This window comes from Anticarsia gemmatalis, chromosome 6, assembly GCF_050436995.1.
Source record: "Anticarsia gemmatalis isolate Benzon Research Colony breed Stoneville strain chromosome 6, ilAntGemm2 primary, whole genome shotgun sequence".
NCBI lineage: Eukaryota > Metazoa > Arthropoda > Insecta > Lepidoptera > Erebidae > Anticarsia > Anticarsia gemmatalis.
The window spans coordinates 4,430,551-4,450,435 of record NC_134750.1 but is presented as its reverse complement, the minus strand read 5'-3'; the positions used below and the strand labels follow the sequence as shown (position 1 = coordinate 4,450,435).

The window sequence follows — 19,885 nt, the reverse complement described above, 5'->3', positions numbered from 1 at the left end:
TTCCAAATACAATTGTTGAATAACTTAGCAATATCTTATTGACGAAAATCATAAATAAAACTATTTATAAGTAATATAATATCTTTTATTTTACAAATTATATACAACATGATTTACATTAAAATAAATTCGTTAATTACATTTTTCATAATGAAACAAAATTACACATACGAATTTGGAACTTGTAAGATATGCTTATAACAAATTATATTTGTCTTACTAATAAACATCGCGTAAGCTTTGATTAGTGATTAGTTAAACAGTGCTTTATCACTAGTGATCAGTAGCTCGATTCTCTACTACTACTATCGACTACCGACAACCGGCCAGCTATCGAAATCAGGATCAGAAAAAAAAAATTCAAAGTTACCCAGGTTGGCTGTAAATGAGTGAAAACGGCTGCCACCACGTTTATTAGTAAGACACTAAATAAATAATAAGTGCATTACTATAATTTATATCACAGTAACAAATAAAACCCAGACCGGCTGGATGTTTATCAAAAAACTTCATATAAGAAGACTACTCAACTAATAGCACACGAATTCCACCAACAAAGTCTTTCCTTCGGTACAATGCGAATTGGCCTACATGTTAATTATAACAAGTCTCATGTATTCACCATCTATATAAAAAAAATATATTTACAGAGCCATAATTATTCCACTCCCAAATTTTTCCATTGAGATTCTAAAAACTTGAATTGGGTAGTTGACTGGGTAACCAAAAAATATTTAGTTGTAGTCATAAAAGATTCAAGAATCATCTAAAATCAGGCTATGATATTATTTCGTAAATAATGTTGACGTCAATAAATCTTTGTATTTTGTTCCTAAAATGTATTTTTGAATTAGAGTAGCTGATTTGACTGGTTGACAACTACCCTATTGATGCTACTTCAAAAAAAACTTGTTCATACAATACTTATAGAAATAACTATGGCACGTAAAACTGCTTACGAAAATTATTGGACCATTATGACGTCATTCGCTTTCATCTTCTGAGTCGCTGTGTATTTGCCTTCTTTTAGGCTTACTTTTCGGTTTGGCCTCGGGACTCTCGTCTTCAGAACATATTCTCCTAGATTTCTTCTTAGTTTTCCTTTTCTCTTCTAAAATAATTTCAGCTAATTCAAGCTCTGATACTTCATTCACTTGTGTTAGACCGATATGGGAGTCCACGCAAAAACTATCCTGTTGACAAATAGACATTAATATTAACAACAACATATATTTTCATGCTTCCTCCACGCAAGTGGTCGCAGGTTCGAACCCGAGGCAATACACCAATAACTTTTCAAAGTTATGTGTGTATTAGAAATAATTATCACTTGTTCCAACGGTGAAGGAAAACATCGTGATGCAACCTTGCATGCCTGAGAGTTCTTTTGAACAGCCAAACCCGCAATAGGCCAGCGTGGTGGACTCAAGGCCTAACCCTCCCCTCATTACGGGAGACCCTTGCCCAGCAGTAGGACATAAATGGGTTAAATTTATTATTTTTATTTATTAAATATGTTTATACAATTAAATATCGTACCATTTCATACGCATCTTCTTCAACATATTGCGATAATATGTCCTCTCTATTGTACTTCTTTGGTAATTCAGGTATCTTGAACGCACCAGCTTTTATTGGACTCCTATGAAACAAAAACCATGACTTAAAATTACAACATATAACTATTATTTTACAGATTTTATTCATAAATAAGAGTACTAAAGCAAATTAATTATCAATGATTACAAAATCTTACTCAAACATTAGGAGTGTTTATTATTAGCCAGCATATTTTATGCAAAAATAAACTTTCCTCGGTGACTCAATTAGATTGTAATAAGCTACTGTATACACAGCCTCGGTTGCGTAGTGGTTAAGGTCACCACGCCGCTACCGTGGCGTCGGGAGGTCGTAGCTTCGATTCCCACACTGAACAATTGTTTGTGTGATCTACTTACAAATAATTGTTTTAGGTCTGGTTGTACTTTGTGTCCGTTGCTTGTATGTTCGTGAACGTTCCCGCGACACAAGAACAATTCTTAGTGCGGGAGATGTCCTTAAAAAAGCACGTAGGTTTGGTAAGACTTACTTGATAGACTTCAAGTAGACAGCCTGTATGTCTTCCTCCTGAGGTATGACACTGTCATCACATATAAAGTCTATAATGCTACCTATGCTATCGTCCGACAGCTCGTCACCACTGTTCTCCTCGTCATCCGATAGTTCCGCTTCATTGTCTATAAACGAATTGTGCTTCTTTTTCTTCTAAAATAAAAATGATAGATATTTAAAAAAGGTTTTTATAATAGTTATCTGTGAGCAACACATCACTGAATTGAGAATTCAAAGATGGAAACCGATTTAACTCTGGATTTTGGACGTTAAAATAGTGACTGTATGCTTTTATTCTAATTATAATTACAAGTAACTGGTTTGTGGAGGTCTAGTAGGCAGTCGCTCCATGTAAAGTATTAGTATTCATTCAGCAAGAAATGGTAGACTAATGATGTGTATATTGTAACCATTGCTTGAGATTGTAACGTTCATCATTCATTCATATCGTATGGTTAGTGGTCAACCTAGTGTCAAAGTTGTTCAAGCCGCCCGTAAGGCCTTTGACATGGCTTAACGACTGTTATCTTAGTTGACAACAACCGGGACCGACTTTTTACGTGCCCTCCGAAGCACGGAGACGCCCAGCTCAAATACCACTATGCGGTCACCCATCTATAGAATGACCGCGCCAACGGTTGCTTCACCCACAGATCTATGTCAGACCGGTGAGCGCAACTGGCTACGGGCGCCTCGTTTGTAACGTAAGAAAAATTACTCACTTTTCGAACTTTATGATTAGTTGTAGTTTTACATTTATCGCCGTTCATAGGCCGCTCACTTTTTTTATTACTTTTGTCATCAGTGACAAACTCATCTTCACTGTCATCAAAAGCCAGCTTTCGTTTTTGTGACGACGACGATTTTTTCGGACTTGCGTTAAATATTTCTGTTATTTTGTTCTTGTCGACTTTGCTATCTCTTCTAAACATTTGTAACATACTCAAATTATTCTTCTTTGGGCTAGTGTCGGGTTTATCATCATCGTTATCTAAAAACTGTGGATTTTTATTTTCCTTTTGCGAAAAGAAGTTACTAGGTGATACAGTACAGTTAAGAGTTGTATTATCGTTCCTGAAATGTTTGTTCATTTTATTGGAAGTAATAGCGGCTAGGACTTTTTCTTGTAGACTCAGTTGTTTACCACTCTGGCTGTCTAACTTTGGTTTCTTATTGAAGTACGGGGATGCCGTTATCGAGTCACTGCTGTTATCAAGCTTCCTTTTAGAACTGACCGGGCTGGAGTTTAGTTTGTTCACAATTTTAGAACTTTCAGTCTTATTTATCGCTTCTGCAGCATCATATAGAAACGTGTCATCGGGATCGCTATCACTGTCTAATATAATAAGACTTTCGTTTCGCTTGGGTTGAGATGTAGATTGTGTTTGTATAGAACTATTCAAATTAATAGACGATCTTCTTCTTTCAGTTTGTGTTAGAAGGATTGGAGAAGTATTCCTTCTAGTTTGAGAAGCTAGTATTGGTGATGGGCATTTTAAATTCCTAGTTTGAGTTAGCAGAATCGGCGATACGCTCCTTTCTTTTTCCTTATGTTGTGCCTTGCCTACATTCAACTTTCTTACCCCAGACTCATTTCTATCGCTCGTATTAATCATATCTACGAGTTGTGTGATCGTGAACATACTTTTATTCGTCGTGTCTATCGACTTATCTTTGACCAAACTCTCAGGTTTATCATCATTGATAACTATAACCTCGTTAACTGCTGGGTCTATTAATTGTTTCCGGCAATTAGGAATAGGTGTAGAACTTCCAGGCTTAGTTTTTTTAGTACTTAGTTGGAATCTACGCCCTTGGCTCTGAGTGCCGAGTATCGGCGAAGACGGCTCTCTCTGAGTAGGCCGACCAGAAAGTATAGAAGGACTTATTGGATATTCAGTTTGAGACGGTTTTTTCGGCGATTGGTTTATTTTAACATTTGTGAAGTTGTTTTTAGCTTTCTGCGTCGGCTCTGGAGGTGTGTTATCAATTTCGTCATCAGCAAATATGTCCTCAACACTATCTAAACCAAAGAAGTTTAACACTTCCTTCGCTTCTGGCTTCGGTTGTTCTTCAACTTGAACTTCTTGCACTATCGCCTCTTCCGGGCTACTGTCAGCAAATATATCGTCAATATTGCCTAAATCAAAATGATCTGATTTGCCCGAAGTGTTATTCTCAGGCTCGTCTTCTATTACAGATTTTGAATCATTTGGCGCAAGGAAATCTAATTCTAGATCGAAATTATTGCTCATATTCAGTTCCCCTTTCTTTGGACTTGTGTTTTTGTTATTTGAAACTTCTACATCAGGTTTTTTAGCACATTTTAGTATAGAGTCAGCGTCAAAGTCATCTATGAGGTCAATATCAGGTAAACGAGGCTCGCTGAGACGCGAGAGGAGTGAGAGTGACGGTTTCTTAACTTTATGTAGTTTTTTTATATCGGTGCAATTACAAACATTTTCGCAGAAGTAACATTTTTTGATTGAACTAGTACTTTCTAAGCTCAAATCGACGAATAGACTGAAAAGTCTGGTGGGAATGCTGCCATTGTTCTGTATACCTAAATCGTTAATAAGTTTGGTATAATTCTTGGTAGATTTCGTAGCAGTACTGAATAGGGCACGTATATCCCCGTCTCTTTTCCCGGGAGATTTGGCTACAGGCGCCTTCTGCTTCTTTTTACTTTGTTTAGTTTTGGCGGGAGATAAGAATGCTACTTTCTGTGAGGGCGGCATTGTTTTAACTGGTGATTGTTGAGTGTTAAAGCCTAGAAGAAAAAAATGTCTGTTAGTTACTTAATGTCTGTGATGCTCTGAAGTATAATTATTACCGTAATGTATAATAGAACACGGCAATTAACGCGAACACGCATTTTACCTTAGGCATTTTAAGGTTAAATGCGTGTTCGCGTTAATTCCCGTATTCTATTATACATTAAACATGCAACGCGAGAGTTTAAAAGTAATAACCGTAATGGTAAGCAGTGGACTCAAGGCTAAACTCCTCCCTCGAACGGGAGAAGACCCAAAGGGAGAGCAACGGGTTAACGGGTAAAAACTAGTTACAGTCAAGCTACTAAGAAGAAAGCCTTGTATGCAAAGTTCGCGGCTGGCGTAGGTTCACAAAATTCAAAATTTTAAATTATTATAACATCATAGATATAGGACATCAGAGACCCGCGGAATTGACGGAGGTCAGCTTGATACAGCTACTTTATTTTGGAAAAGGCAAAATAATGAATTATGATCCAGATAAATCGTGCATGCCAAGGCTCTATACTATGTTGTCGGACTATGAGTATATAAGTAGACTCTATTTATAACTTTTAAACTCTCGCCTTGCATGTTTAATTAACGCGAACACGCATTTTACCTTAAAACGCCAAACGTTGCCACGACGACTGCGAGTGCAACCTGCGCCGAAACGTTAGGCATTTTAAGGTAAAATGCATGTTCGCGTTAATTCCCGTATTCTATTACTACTAGTACTACTACATTAGACTCTATTTATTTTGTGCTTACATGGATTTTGGGTGGAAGGCGGCATTTCAAATCGCTTAGCATCAGCGAACTGCAGTAGTTCAGACAATATCTCTGAATCTCTTGAATGGCTAACATTAACCACTTTCTGTAAAGTTCTCTGCCACTCTAACCATCTTGTTAACTTTAACTCACTCTCTTTTAACTCCGAGATAGTTTTGAAAGAATCTGAAAATGTTCAACACGAAAGCTTCAAAATATTGCACGACAAATATGAAAAAGATATGGGATGACTTCTTGTGTTTTCTATTTAACAATATTTATTTTGTTCATCAATGAAGTGGTTAGCAACAAAGGTTTTAATCAATACAAGGGAAGCATATATTTTTTGTGAAAGTCCTTTTATATATTATGTTTGCGTCAAAGAAAAATCAGTAGTTAAATGAGGTGCACATAATATTTTCTTTAATTTTGATAGGTAATAATTTGTACAAGCTGTATGTGTGTATTTGTACCTGGCAAACATTGTTTTGCTATATAAATAAAATAAAAAAAATGTGTCACTTAGGGATATGATGATATATATATATATGAATAGATGTTGGCCGATTATCAGACCTACTCAATATGCTCACAAAATTTAAGGAGAATCGATCAAGCCGTTTCGGAGGAGTACGGTAACTAACATTGTGATATATTATGGTAATTTTATATATTAGATTATGTGCATGACAACATGCATGGAAGTGAATGAGGCAAAGGAAATTTGTAAGGTTCCAAATAGCGTTATTTGTTCTCGGTCTATAGTAAAAATGCGTGATATTATGTATGTAAATAAATCTTTTGTTACCTTTACTCCACGCCCAACATTCTTTTAACTCAGGCATCAGGTCAGGATCATTGTAGCCGTCAGGGAATAACTCTTTGAATTCATCTTCCGTTATCAAATTACCAGTATCTGCGACGTTTCTGTTTGTACTTGCTCCACTGCTTGAAGGTCGACCTAGAAGCATGCTGCGCAGATCTTTTTGACCCTAAAATGGGAAATTACACTTAAGTGCCTGGTATTGTTAAAGTTGCTTTTGATTTAATTGTATGAAACAATTTTTTTTTTATTGACGGCATGCAAAGTCCCCAACCCGCACTTGGCCAGCGTGGTGGACTAAAGGCCTAACCCCTCCCTCATTACGGGAGGAGACCCTTGCCCAGCAGTGGGACAGTAATGGGTTAAATTTACTTTACTTGATTTAATTGGAAGAAACTCGTGGCTTAGTTAACAACAGCCGATATTGATCTCTGTGTTTAAGCTACGCTTGCCGAGTTTGTTAGGTGCATAAACGGCACGTTAACTTGTGGTCCTAGCTGTCGTTCAGCCTTTCTTCCACTCTATGTTGGAGTCGGCTTCCAGTCTTACTGAATGCAGCTGAATTTCAGTGTTTTACATACAGCGACTACCTCTCTCACCTCCACATCCCAGATACCTGGGTTATAACACGATATACCCTTCGGTAAGACTGGTTTTCAGACTTTCAAGCTTCTGACTACTGTTAACGACCGTCAAAGATCTTTGAAAATGACAGCCGGGACCGACAATTTAATGTGCTTCCCGAAACACGGAGGAACTCGTTATGTATGAGATGGTCACCCGTCCAAAGAATAACATCGGCAAGCTCAGCTTAACCTCAGAAGATCGATCCGCGCGGCTGTTAACTTAGCCAAGACCTTATTAAATTAATGTCATAAATACATAAATTGGGTAGTGCCTGGGTTAACGAAAAATTATTAAACTCGTACTCGTAAAAGGTTCATCTAAAATGCTCAGACTATGTAGCTTTTTTCGTAAATAATGTTGAAATTGTAATTATTACAGACTGAAACATATTATTAGACACTCATTTGATACCTGAAAATATAACATAGTGACGTCACTACATCGTATTTATATACTAAAATGTGTTTTTGACATTTAATAAAGAGTAGCTGATTTGACTGGTAGGCAACTACCGTATTCTCGTTTACCTTCTTCGCCTTTTCGATGGCATCTTTTCCCTTGTCCTTAGGGTCTGGTTTCTTCTCCACCGTGATGAACATCTTCTGACATTTAGGCGTGAAGTCCCGCGGCATCATCCGAGGGTTCATATTGTACAGGTTCTTCTCTACTTCTTTAGATTGTAGGATCTTTTTGTTGAGACCGTCCCTTTGACGCATACTGTCCTGTAGAGTCTGCAATAAATTGACAATATTCAATAATATTACTAAATTGAAACAATTTTTTAGACCTTAGCGCGCATTTTCCACTAGACGATTTTTTTTTGTTATATGACCAACCTTGTCCCCCGGCCGACATCTTGGAAAAAGTCATTTTTGTATTTCCCATATCAAATAACGATGATCTTTACTTTTATTTATGCGAAAGTGTAATCGTTACTAAGCGGGGCGCATAAATAAGTGTGTGGAAGAAAATGCATTTAACATTCATATTGAATACTCAATTTTATTTTCTTTAACTTTACTTGGAAATTAATTCAAAATATAGAAGGCTAGATAGTATAGAAGAGTTAGGTAAGAATACCTACTCGAAGAAAATATTGAAATCTAGTTACCTCCTAGCCTCCGTTTGACAATTATTTATGCTATCCACAAATAATTGTTTTGTTTGTTTGTTCGGGTATGGCCGTGCTTTGTGTCCGTTGTTTGTGTGTTTGTAAAATTCCCCGCAACACAAGAGCAATGCTTATCCCCGGATTCTGAGGTACATTTAGCGGTAGTTTATCTATACAATAGCGTTAAAACTCATATAAAAAAATGCTATTGAATAGATAATCTACCGCTAAATGTACTCAGAAACTGGCGGTTAGTGTGGGAGTTGTCTTTTTATAAAAGAAAGGGGAAAAAAGAAATGTGTTAATTACCTGATGTTCTCTTCCTTCAGTGACAAGTACGAACACTTGTCCGCCGCGTTCCCGCCCCGTGCGACCGCATCTGTACCAATAACATGAGTACTAACTATCGATTGTTTCAAGATAAGATATTGATACGTTATCGATATTTTATTATCTATATTATATTATAAAGCTGGAGAGTTTGTTTGTTTGTTTGAACGCGCTAAACTCAGGAACTACTGGGCCGATTTGAAAAATTCTTCCAGTGTTAGATAGCCCATTTATCGAGGAAGGCTATAGGCTATATATCATCATGCTACGACCAATAGGAGCAGAATACGAGTAAAAAATATTACAAAAACAAGGAAAATGTTGACGCATTTTCTCTTATGTTGCAAGCGAAGTTGTGCGGGTCAGCTAGTCATGAGATTAGCCTGGTCATAAAATATCTGCTATGGAAGGATCTTGCCGCCGACTGGGTGATTCGGAATAAAAGCCTTTGGTCAGTAGTAGGACACTCAACCAGGCTAAGTAAAAAAATGTGATAATTATATACCTTCCCTCTTATTCATAAAAACACTATAAACCTATTTTAGATAAACAACTACTAAAATATGTTTGGTCTCTTTCATTTCGCTAAGGAGTGAAAGAAACAAAACACTTTATAAGCCTTTCATAACTTCATATATTTTTATGAATAAGAAGGCTTGAGTTTATTTTCTATATTTAGAACAATGTTGTGAGTTGTTTTTTTTAATTTTGTACTTAGCATTGGGATTAGGGTATTTGAATAATGCAAAGCTGTAATTGTTTACTAAATGAAATATTTTTAACACTTGACACGTCTGTCATTCAGTTGTTAAAAAATTCACATGGGAATGGAGTCACCGGGATAAAATTGTAGTATACCCGGGCGAAGTCGGGCCAGTCCGCTAGTTTATACCCTACTAATATTGAAGTGAGTATGTATGGATGTTTGTTACTCTTTCACGCAAATACTACATAACTGGTAACGATGAAATTTGGTATATAGGTAGCTGAAGACCCAGAATTACACATAGGCTTTTTATCCCGGAGTTCCCGAGGGATCGGGATTTACACGGGAACGTGGTGGTGTACCTCTGCACGAGGCGGATGGGCGAGCGCGAGGTGATGTCGAAGCACACGATGAGGTCGACGGAGCCCACGTCCAGCCCCTCCTCGCCAGCACGTTGTATACAAGTATAGATAACGTGGTGGTGTACCTCTGCACGAGGCGGATGGGCGAGCGCGAGGTGATGTCGAAGCACACGATGAGGTCGACGGAGCCCACGTCCAGCCCCTCCTCGCCAGCACGTTGTATACAAGTATAGATAACGTGGTGGTGTACCTCTGCACGAGGCGGATGGGCGAGCGCGAGGTGATGTCGAAGCACACGATGAGGTCGACGGAGCCCACGTCCAGCCCCTCCTCGCCAGCACGTTGTATACAAGTATAGATAACGTGGTGGTGTACCTCTGCACGAGGCGGATGGGCGAGCGCGAGGTGATGTCGAAGCACACGATGAGGTCGACGGAGCCCACGTCCAGCCCCTCCTCGCCAGCACGTTGTATACAAGTATAGATAACGTGGTGGTGTACCTCTGCACGAGGCGGATGGGCGAGCGCGAGGTGATGTCGAAGCACACGATGAGGTCGACGGAGCCCACGTCCAGCCCCTCCTCGCCAGCACGTTGTATACAAGTATAGATAACGTGGTGGTGTACCTCTGCACGAGGCGGATGGGCGAGCGCGAGGTGATGTCGAAGCACACGATGAGGTCGACGGAGCCCACGTCCAGCCCCTCCTCGCCAGCACGTTGTATACAAGTATAGATAACGTGGTGGTGTACCTCTGCACGAGGCGGATGGGCGAGCGCGAGGTGATGTCGAAGCACACGATGAGGTCGACGGAGCCCACGTCCAGCCCCTCCTCGCCAGCACGTTGTATACAAGTATAGATAACGTGGTGGTGTACCTCTGCACGAGGCGGATGGGCGAGCGCGAGGTGATGTCGAAGCACACGATGAGGTCGACGGAGCCCACGTCCAGCCCCTCCTCGCCAGCACGTTGTATACAAGTATAGATAACGTGGTGGTGTACCTCTGCACGAGGCGGATGGGCGAGCGCGAGGTGATGTCGAAGCACACGATGAGGTCGACGGAGCCCACGTCCAGCCCCTCCTCGCCAGCACGTTGTATACAAGTATAGATAACGTGGTGGTGTACCTCTGCACGAGGCGGATGGGCGAGCGCGAGGTGATGTCGAAGCACACGATGAGGTCGACGGAGCCCACGTCCAGCCCCTCCTCGCCAGCACGTTGTATACAAGTATAGATAACGTGGTGGTGTACCTCTGCACGAGGCGGATGGGCGAGCGCGAGGTGATGTCGAAGCACACGATGAGGTCGACGGAGCCCACGTCCAGCCCCTCCTCGCCAGCACGTTGTATACAAGTATAGATAACGTGGTGGTGTACCTCTGCACGAGGCGGATGGGCGAGCGCGAGGTGATGTCGAAGCACACGATGAGGTCGACGGAGCCCACGTCCAGCCCCTCCTCGCCAGCACGTTGTATACAAGTATAGATAACGTGGTGGTGTACCTCTGCACGAGGCGGATGGGCGAGCGCGAGGTGATGTCGAAGCACACGATGAGGTCGACGGAGCCCACGTCCAGCCCCTCCTCGCCAGCACGTTGTATACAAGTATAGATAACGTGGTGGTGTACCTCTGCACGAGGCGGATGGGCGAGCGCGAGGTGATGTCGAAGCACACGATGAGGTCGACGGAGCCCACGTCCAGCCCCTCCTCGCCAGCACGTTGTATACAAGTATAGATAACGTGGTGGTGTACCTCTGCACGAGGCGGATGGGCGAGCGCGAGGTGATGTCGAAGCACACGATGAGGTCGACGGAGCCCACGTCCAGCCCCTCCTCGCCAGCACGTTGTATACAAGTATAGATAACGTGGTGGTGTACCTCTGCACGAGGCGGATGGGCGAGCGCGAGGTGATGTCGAAGCACACGATGAGGTCGACGGAGCCCACGTCCAGCCCCTCCTCGCCAGCACGTTGTATACAAGTATAGATAACGTGGTGGTGTACCTCTGCACGAGGCGGATGGGCGAGCGCGAGGTGATGTCGAAGCACACGATGAGGTCGACGGAGCCCACGTCCAGCCCCTCCTCGCCAGCACGTTGTATACAAGTATAGATAACGTGGTGGTGTACCTCTGCACGAGGCGGATGGGCGAGCGCGAGGTGATGTCGAAGCACACGATGAGGTCGACGGAGCCCACGTCCAGCCCCTCCTCGCCAGCACGTTGTATACAAGTATAGATAACGTGGTGGTGTACCTCTGCACGAGGCGGATGGGCGAGCGCGAGGTGATGTCGAAGCACACGATGAGGTCGACGGAGCCCACGTCCAGCCCCTCCTCGCCAGCACGTTGTATACAAGTATAGATAACGTGGTGGTGTACCTCTGCACGAGGCGGATGGGCGAGCGCGAGGTGATGTCGAAGCACACGATGAGGTCGACGGAGCCCACGTCCAGCCCCTCCTCGGCCACGCTGGTGGCCGCCAGCACGTTGCAGGCTCCCTCCCGGAACTTGCGCATCACCCGCAGCTGCTGCTTCTGAGATACCACCGCCTTGCCGTCTTTACCTACAACACATCCATACTAATATTATAAATGCGAAAGTAACTCTGTCTGTCTGTCTGTCTGTTACTTAATCGCGCCTAAACTACTGAACCGATTTGCATGAAATAATATGGAGATATTTTGATACCCGAGAAAGGACATAGGCTACTTTTTACACCGGGAAAATTACGCATTCCCAAGGAAAATGGCGGACGAAGTCGCGGGTAAAAGCTAGTACATACATAAAATCACGTCTTCTTGCCATAGCGGTAGACAGAGACCAGAGAACACCACTCGATACGGACCTTACAAACTCCCTTTCCTTCATTCACATCTATACGTCTTGTCATACCGTATCTACAATAGGGATGATGAGTAATTTAGTTTTTTAGTCCATCTAGTCGATTGTGAAAAATAATTACACACAATTACGATACATTGAGTTGAAAAGTCGCATGACGTCACGTTAGAGTACAAAATGTACAACACCGTGACGTCTTCAGCCCCCACTCCATTACTTTAATGCTTTTTAAGTAAGTAACTATTGGTTTTTAATGAAAAAATACGTGTGTAATATTTTTAAATGATCTGACTGGCAGACTAAATATAATTTCTGTTCTGTTACCTTGGAACACACCTATTTAAACAAATATTTTACCTTTAAAAACGATTCTCGCACTAAAAAAAGAATGAGTCGCCGGGCCTCGACGTGTATTTAACTTGTTTTATGGCAAATAAATGTTTTAACTTGTGTTTCTAGGAAATCTATGTAAGGCATTTCAGTAAATGAATATAAAGCATGAACAAATTTTGGTGACCTACCGAAAAATACAAACCATTCACTCAAATAACATAAAAAATATAAAGGAGTATAAAAAGTATGTTACCTGAAGCGCATTGTCCGACGAACATTTCAGGCATGATGAGAGGGCGACACTGTAGCAACAGGCAGTAAACTAACTGCACACTTTCACGGTACTCGCAGAACACTATAAAAAATAAACCAATTTTAGAAAACATAGAAAAATTGCCTCCTTGCCGCAGTGGCTTAGGTCACCACGCCGTTTCCATTCGTCGTCGGGAGGTCGTGGGTTCGAATCGCACACGGGACAATTATTGGTGCGATCCACAAATAATTGTTTCGGATCTGGTTGTACTTTGTGACCGTCGTTTGTATGTTTGTAAAAGTCCCCGCGACACAACAGCAACGCTTAGTGCGGGAGTTGTCTTTTAAAAAAATAAATAAAAATATATATCAGCTTAGCCTTTCTTCCAAGATATGTTGGAGTCGGCTTCCAGTCTCACCGGATGCAGCTGAATACCAGTGTTTTACATGGAGCGACTGCCTATCTGACCTCTGCAACCCAGTTACCTGGGATAACACGATACCCTTCGGTAAGACTGGTTGTCAGACTTTCAAGCTTCTGACTACTGTTAACGACTGTCAAAGATCTTCGAAAATGACAACCGGGCCCCACAGTTTAACGTGCCTTGCGAAACACGGAGGAACTCGATATGTATAAGATGGTCACCCATCCACAAATCAACCTCGGCAAGCATGGCTTAACCTCAGAGATCGATCCGCGCGGCTGTTGTTAACTAAGCCACGAGAAAAATAAAAGAAAGAAATATTAAATTAATCAGCTTCTAAAATATATAGTAGATTAGTATTTCTGACCTATTGCTCTAGTGTCTTGTTTATTTTGCTGAGCCTTTTCAAAATGAAACATCACAATCTCCTTCAATTTATCATATTTTGGATGACCAAAAATCAAGTTTTTGGGTATCTGAAAATTAAATGGACATACTATAAGGAAAATAAAACCATTTGCGTAGAAACAAAGTAATTAAAATTTAAGGTCACACGACAAAGCTATGAAAAACGAACAGTATTGTTTTTTATGAGCCGACTTATAAGAATGTCAATAAAAATACTGTTGTTTAGAAGTCGCAAAATCTGGTAATGTCTGACAACAAGCGTAAAACTGGGTAATAAAAGTAACTCAAATAACAAATTTAACCCATTCGTGTCCCATTGCTGGGCAAGGGTCTCCTCCCGTAATAAGAGAGGGGCTAGGCTTTGAGTCCACCACGCTGGCCAGTTGCGGGTTGGGGATTTTGATGGTTTCTCACCTCGGGCACAGTCCCATCAGGCAGCATACTTCTATCTAACGACAAAGGGTCAACTCCCAAATCTTCTCGTAACCTCTCCAACAACGCCGTCAGTCTATCATTAGATTGTATCCAGGATTTCTCTTCGCGTCCTTCGAAATACCTTAGAAAAACTCTCGATCCGTGCGTGGAGAGGAGCTCCAATGCATGGTATAATGTCACTAGAGGCGTCAAGTCCTTCATTATATAGTTGTGTTGAGGGTGCCTGCGAGCAAAATTGTTATCATACATACAAAAGTTTCGACAAAACTATACAACAGATTTTAATGAAATTTGGAATACAAATCTATACTAATATTATAAAAGAGCTGAAGAGTTTATTTGCTTGTATGTTTGAACGCGCTAATCTCAGGAACTACTGGTCCGATTTGAAAAATTATTTCAGTGTTGGATAGCCTGTTTATTGAGGAAGGCTATATATCACGCTACGGCCAATAGGAGCAGAGGACCATTATAACATTTTACAAAAACGAGGCAAATTATGACCTATTCTCTCTTATGTGACGCAAGCGAAGTTGCGCGGGTCAGCTAGTAGTTTATAATCTAAGATAACACGAAGGATAATTTACCACAGGAATATTTTTAGGTAGGAAAGAGGAAAAGCTAGTAAGTTGTGGTTGAGTTGTTTTGCTACTAACCTGGCACTAGGATTCTTATTAAGGAATTCCTTGTACAGCATCACTACTCTACCTTTCGATATATTACCGAGGTTTTGGGGAAGAATATTGCATTCCTTTAATTTCCTTGCATATCCATCCATAATCTGCAACAAAAATCACAGAACTTATAATGACAAGTATATATGCAATGTTTAGCGTCTTTCATTTTATTTTTGACCATTAACGGCTTTGATTGTTTCGGCGGTAGATAACGACGGATCGTTATCTACCGCCGAAACAATATTGTTTTCTATTGTTAAAAAGACAACTCCCGCACTAATAATTGCTTATGTGTCGCGGCTTTTACAAATATACAAACAACGGAAATTAAGTACTATCACATATCTCAGTTGTCAAACATTTGGAAGCCACTATGCAGAACATTGTTTTCTCCCTTAGATTACTGTGATGAACACGTTATATCAAAGCAGCAATGTACTGAATAGTGACCATCAATTTGACGTACACTAGCTGTCAACTGAGATACGTGATAAGCCCGCTGACCCGAAACAATTATTTGTGGATCGCACAAATAATTGTTCCGTGTGGGTATCGAACCCACGACCTCTCATTCGACATTAAAACTACTAGCACTGAATAATGATGATTGCTTGGATCACCATAAATACATACCTCCACAAACTGTTGCCTCAGGTTGTCGAGTTCTGGCGTGAGTTTAATAACGACAGTTTTGATCTTACGCGAGTGACTGTACGGCGCCACGTCGATACAGTCCTCTGTTCGTAGCTCTAAATGTGCTATGTGTAAGTTTCTTACTACCTGCAAGTTAAAATAACATGGGTAAAAAAAACCTTAAAATGCCTAACGTTTCTGCACTCGCTGAGGTCGCAGGCTGACTGAAACAGCCATGAGTAAAAAAATGTACCATAATAATCGTAGACGTATTGAATGAATCACATAACTGTTTTACAGTGCACTGAATATCGGAACATAACACAAGACAAGCGTAAACATATTAAAAATAACTTCAACACATTATTTTTTTGCATGCAAACAACAAATAGCAATATCAAAGTGTACATACAGTAACAACATCCTCTACTTTACTCCCAGGTGTAGCAGACAAGGCCAGCAGTCTATAAACCTTATGTCCCACACTGTCTAGAGTTGAAACAATCTGGCAGTAAGCGTAATTTCCTCTTGCTTTATGTGCTTCATCTAAGACTAGGCACCTGACCTTGTCACAAGGACAAATGCCAGACTTCATGTCATTGTAGATCACTTGCGGAGTGGCAAAGAACACCCTCTTTTCTTGCCAGTGAGTTTTTCTTACGCTGACAGGCATGACTCCTGAAAAAATGATGCAACATTATTAGTACTCATACAAAGGATGAATGTTAATATTATTTATAAACTTTCATCCTATTTCAGGCTCATAAGGGATTATTATCCAAAAACACTGAAATACATGTTTATTTATTTCAAACAATAACCTACAAACTTTTGTATTGAAGAGGTTCTCCCCTATTTTATCTCCCTTAGAGCAGGAATATCAAAAAATCCTTTTTGGCTGGGTGCCTACATCACAAAAAGCACACCTTTTCCAAATATTATATTTTAAGCAGACAACAAAACAGAACGACTTGATTATTGTTATGTTCATAATAAGTAACTAAAGCAAAAAATCTGAAAAGTATATATTACCTGTCATTTCTATAGTGTCATTAGGTGGTATAGCTATAATATTATAGCATGCCTCAATCTGCTGTGCGACCAGTGGTCTTGTGGGAGCTGTGAAAATTATCTTGCCGAGAGGGTACCAGCGGTAGAAGTTGTACATCATCACTGCTGCTATGAATGTCTTGCCCAAACCAGTTGGTAGACTCACCTGTTAAAGAAAAATGTTGAGGATATCTATAAGTGACTAGCTGACATGCGCAACTTCGCTTGCGTCACATATGTAAAGAGCTAAGTAGCTCTATAAGTTATCATTTTGGATTGTATTTGCAAGGTTATATGGTTGCTTTTTGCGTACTTGAATTATATAGAAACACTAGCTGACCCGCGCAACTTCGCTTGCGTCCTATAAGGGAGAATGGGTGAAATTTTTCCCCGTTTTTGTAACATTAATTACTGGTACTCTGCTCCTTTTGGTCGTAGCGTGATGATATATAGCCTATGTCCTTTCTTGGGTATCAAAATATCTCCATACCAAATTTCATGCAAATTGGTTCGGTAGTTAAGGCGTGATTGAGTAGCAGACAGACAGACAGAGTTACTTTTGCATTTATAATATTAGTATGGAGTATGGAGGATTTATGTACTTCCAGTCAACACGGTTTTATAATAATTTTATATAAACAAAGCCATTCAACGTTTTGATTTTGTAATAACAAACCCTTGCTGATTAATAAGGGTTGTGAAATCCCATGGAAAGGTTGAAATACGGGGTTTTTTAGAAATGTTTTTTAATCAATTTATTTAGCGGGTTTTTTGTTGTTTTGCTTTTTTTTGAAAGTGATAAAACACAATGTTTGTACCTAGTAATATTATCAAAATTCAAATTCAAATTCAAATTCAAATTCAAAATTATTTATTGCAACAAACATGGTTCAGAGTTCTTATTTATAATACAGTTTCACATAATTTGGCCGTTATAGGGACGCTGCCCCCGCCGCCGCGGCCGGCCCGTACCGTGCCGCAATACTAATATCGTGATATCTCCTAAACTATATGTCTAAATAACACACTGTAAACTGCAAAAATAATCTAAATTAAATGCTCGTGATGATGAACTTACTTATTTTGATAAGGATATATGTATTATTGGTTATATCACCAGTTAAACATCACCCAACGAATTAAATGTTTTTTTAATACAGAAAAGTAGTTTTTGTGACTTAAATAAAAAAGCTGGATATATGTCATCGCTGACTTTTTTGTAGAACTAATAAAGACCAATGTTTTTGCTATACATTGTTCTTACTTGTATCCAACGGTATAAGCGGCGCACGCACAAATGCAATCTTCAATTAGATTTTTTTTCTGACTTCTTGGACATAAATCGCTATAACTCAGCTAATATAGTTTCAATGTATTTCAATTATATATAAAAACCTGTCGGAGAAAATACTCTTTCTATTAGTGAAAACCGCATCAAAATCCGTTGCGTAGTTATAAAGTTTTATGCATACGAAGGGACTACAGACAAAATGGGCGACTTTGTTTTATACTATGTAGTGATTGAACTGTATTTGCTAAGAGAACAAATCAACTGTACAAGGACTATGTAGTCCTAGCCATGTGGCTAGAAGTATATTCAGAAGTTACTGTTTAAAGCAAAATAATGTGTGAAAGCCTATGGGTCTAATAATTTGCAAATAAACTGAAAGGCATTTTATAAAACACAAAAATAGACTTACCAATGTATTCTTAAGTATAGCAGCTTGAATGATATTGAACTGGTAATCCCTGACTGGATAGTTAGTGGGATATATCCAGGTCTTCCCTGTAAGTTTGTCATACCCACTGATTTCTTCATCGCAGCAAAGTGCACTGTAAAGAAGAAGTAAGTAAACCAAATATTTGCTTTACACATTTCCTTAAAGCATGCAAAGTGCCCAAAACTGCACCTGGCCTGTGCGGACTTAAGGCCTAACCTCTCTCTCAAATTCAGGAGGAGTTTATCTAGCAGTAGGGCAATATTAGTTTGAGAAAAAAAAAACATTATTTTGTGTCTATGCATCATTCTTATCTTTTAAATAGGATAAAAGATGTGAATTAATAATGATAATTATTAACTAACAATATTTTAAATACGACTTTTAGTAAGCGTGTTTATGATAACGATTATTACCTCACATTCAAAGCGGTTCTATTGAAAGAGTCTTCTATATGACTCTCAGAGAATCTGGATGTTTGTTTAAAGGTATTATCAAAGTTGGCCAAAAGCGACGAGTCGTCGAATACTTCATCGTCTTCGAATTCATCGTTCTGTTTTGTTTTACTAGAGGAGGGCGTATTGGTCATAATAAACTAATAAATCTTCATGTTAGTTATTGCACACTGTAATAAATCATTATTTAAGTGTAGCTGTTTTATTTCACTTGCTGCGCTGTCTACTATCGAGTTGCGGTAATTTTGGAGCACAAATTGAGTAAAGGAAGGTCAGTGGCACAGTTTTTACGAGATTTGCTGAATTTGGCGGACTTTACAGCGGTTTTCGATTTGTATGTACTCTTGCTTGTCTGACATTTGACATATCGAAATGTCACTTGATAGCAGTGGGATAATAGTTGCGTGTCATCGTGAAAAATCGCCTAAAAATATAATTGGATTCATAACGCCGTTCGACATTGAAGTATTTTTGATACGGGACAAGTAAAATTAATAAGATATATATCATTAGTTTATAAGAACCAACCGTTTCGTAAATGATTAAAGATTTGAGAAAACTGAGGGTCACAAGTCATATTTGAATAAACACCAGGAGGGCGTCGTGGAGTGTTATACTAAGGAAGAGGCATCTACTCACTACAGTGGGGTAAACTGCGGTAAACAAATAAACACAAGACTTTTTCTTTGAAGATCGCTGTCGCCAAATTCAGCTGATGATATTTAATTCACAATAAAATATTAAAGAGAATAGACGAATTACAAATTAAATAAAGTCGTATTGTGCACTAATACTTTGTGATTTATATTGGAACTAGCGGACCCGACAGACGTTGTCCTGTCTAATAAATTGAAAATTAATTAATAAAACATTGCAAAGCGGACAAAAATTTGAATCTAAACCATTCTCAGATCCCCTTGAACACACACATTAAAATTTCATCAAAATCGGTCCAGTCGTTTAAGAGAAGTTCAGTGACACTTATAGAAGAACACACTTAAAGAAGAATTATATATATATATAAAGATTCTATCTACATGCTTTACATAGGGCACGCGCGCCACGCC

At 39.8% G+C, this 19,885-nt stretch overlaps 1 protein-coding gene across 1 annotated transcript; it reads right to left on the bottom strand.

The window, feature by feature from the left end:
* Positions 1–71: 71 nt before the first annotated feature.
* On the bottom strand, positions 72–19,160 carry Fancm (FA complementation group M). The gene is made up of 18 exons (XM_076115362.1): positions 18,780–19,160; positions 18,346–18,478; positions 16,628–16,811; positions 16,008–16,273; positions 15,596–15,742; positions 14,942–15,066; positions 14,265–14,508; positions 13,810–13,918; positions 13,019–13,120; positions 11,971–12,154; positions 8,507–8,576; positions 7,614–7,817; positions 6,445–6,628; positions 5,637–5,822; positions 2,835–4,882; positions 2,090–2,265; positions 1,540–1,642; positions 72–1,193 (listed from the first exon to the last, which is right to left on the bottom strand). The coding sequence occupies exons 1-18, from the start codon at positions 18,950–18,952 to the stop codon at positions 984–986; spliced, it is 4,848 nt and encodes a 1,615-aa protein (XP_075971477.1). The 5' UTR covers positions 18,953–19,160; the 3' UTR covers positions 72–983.
* Between the last annotated feature and the right edge of the window lie 725 nt (positions 19,161–19,885).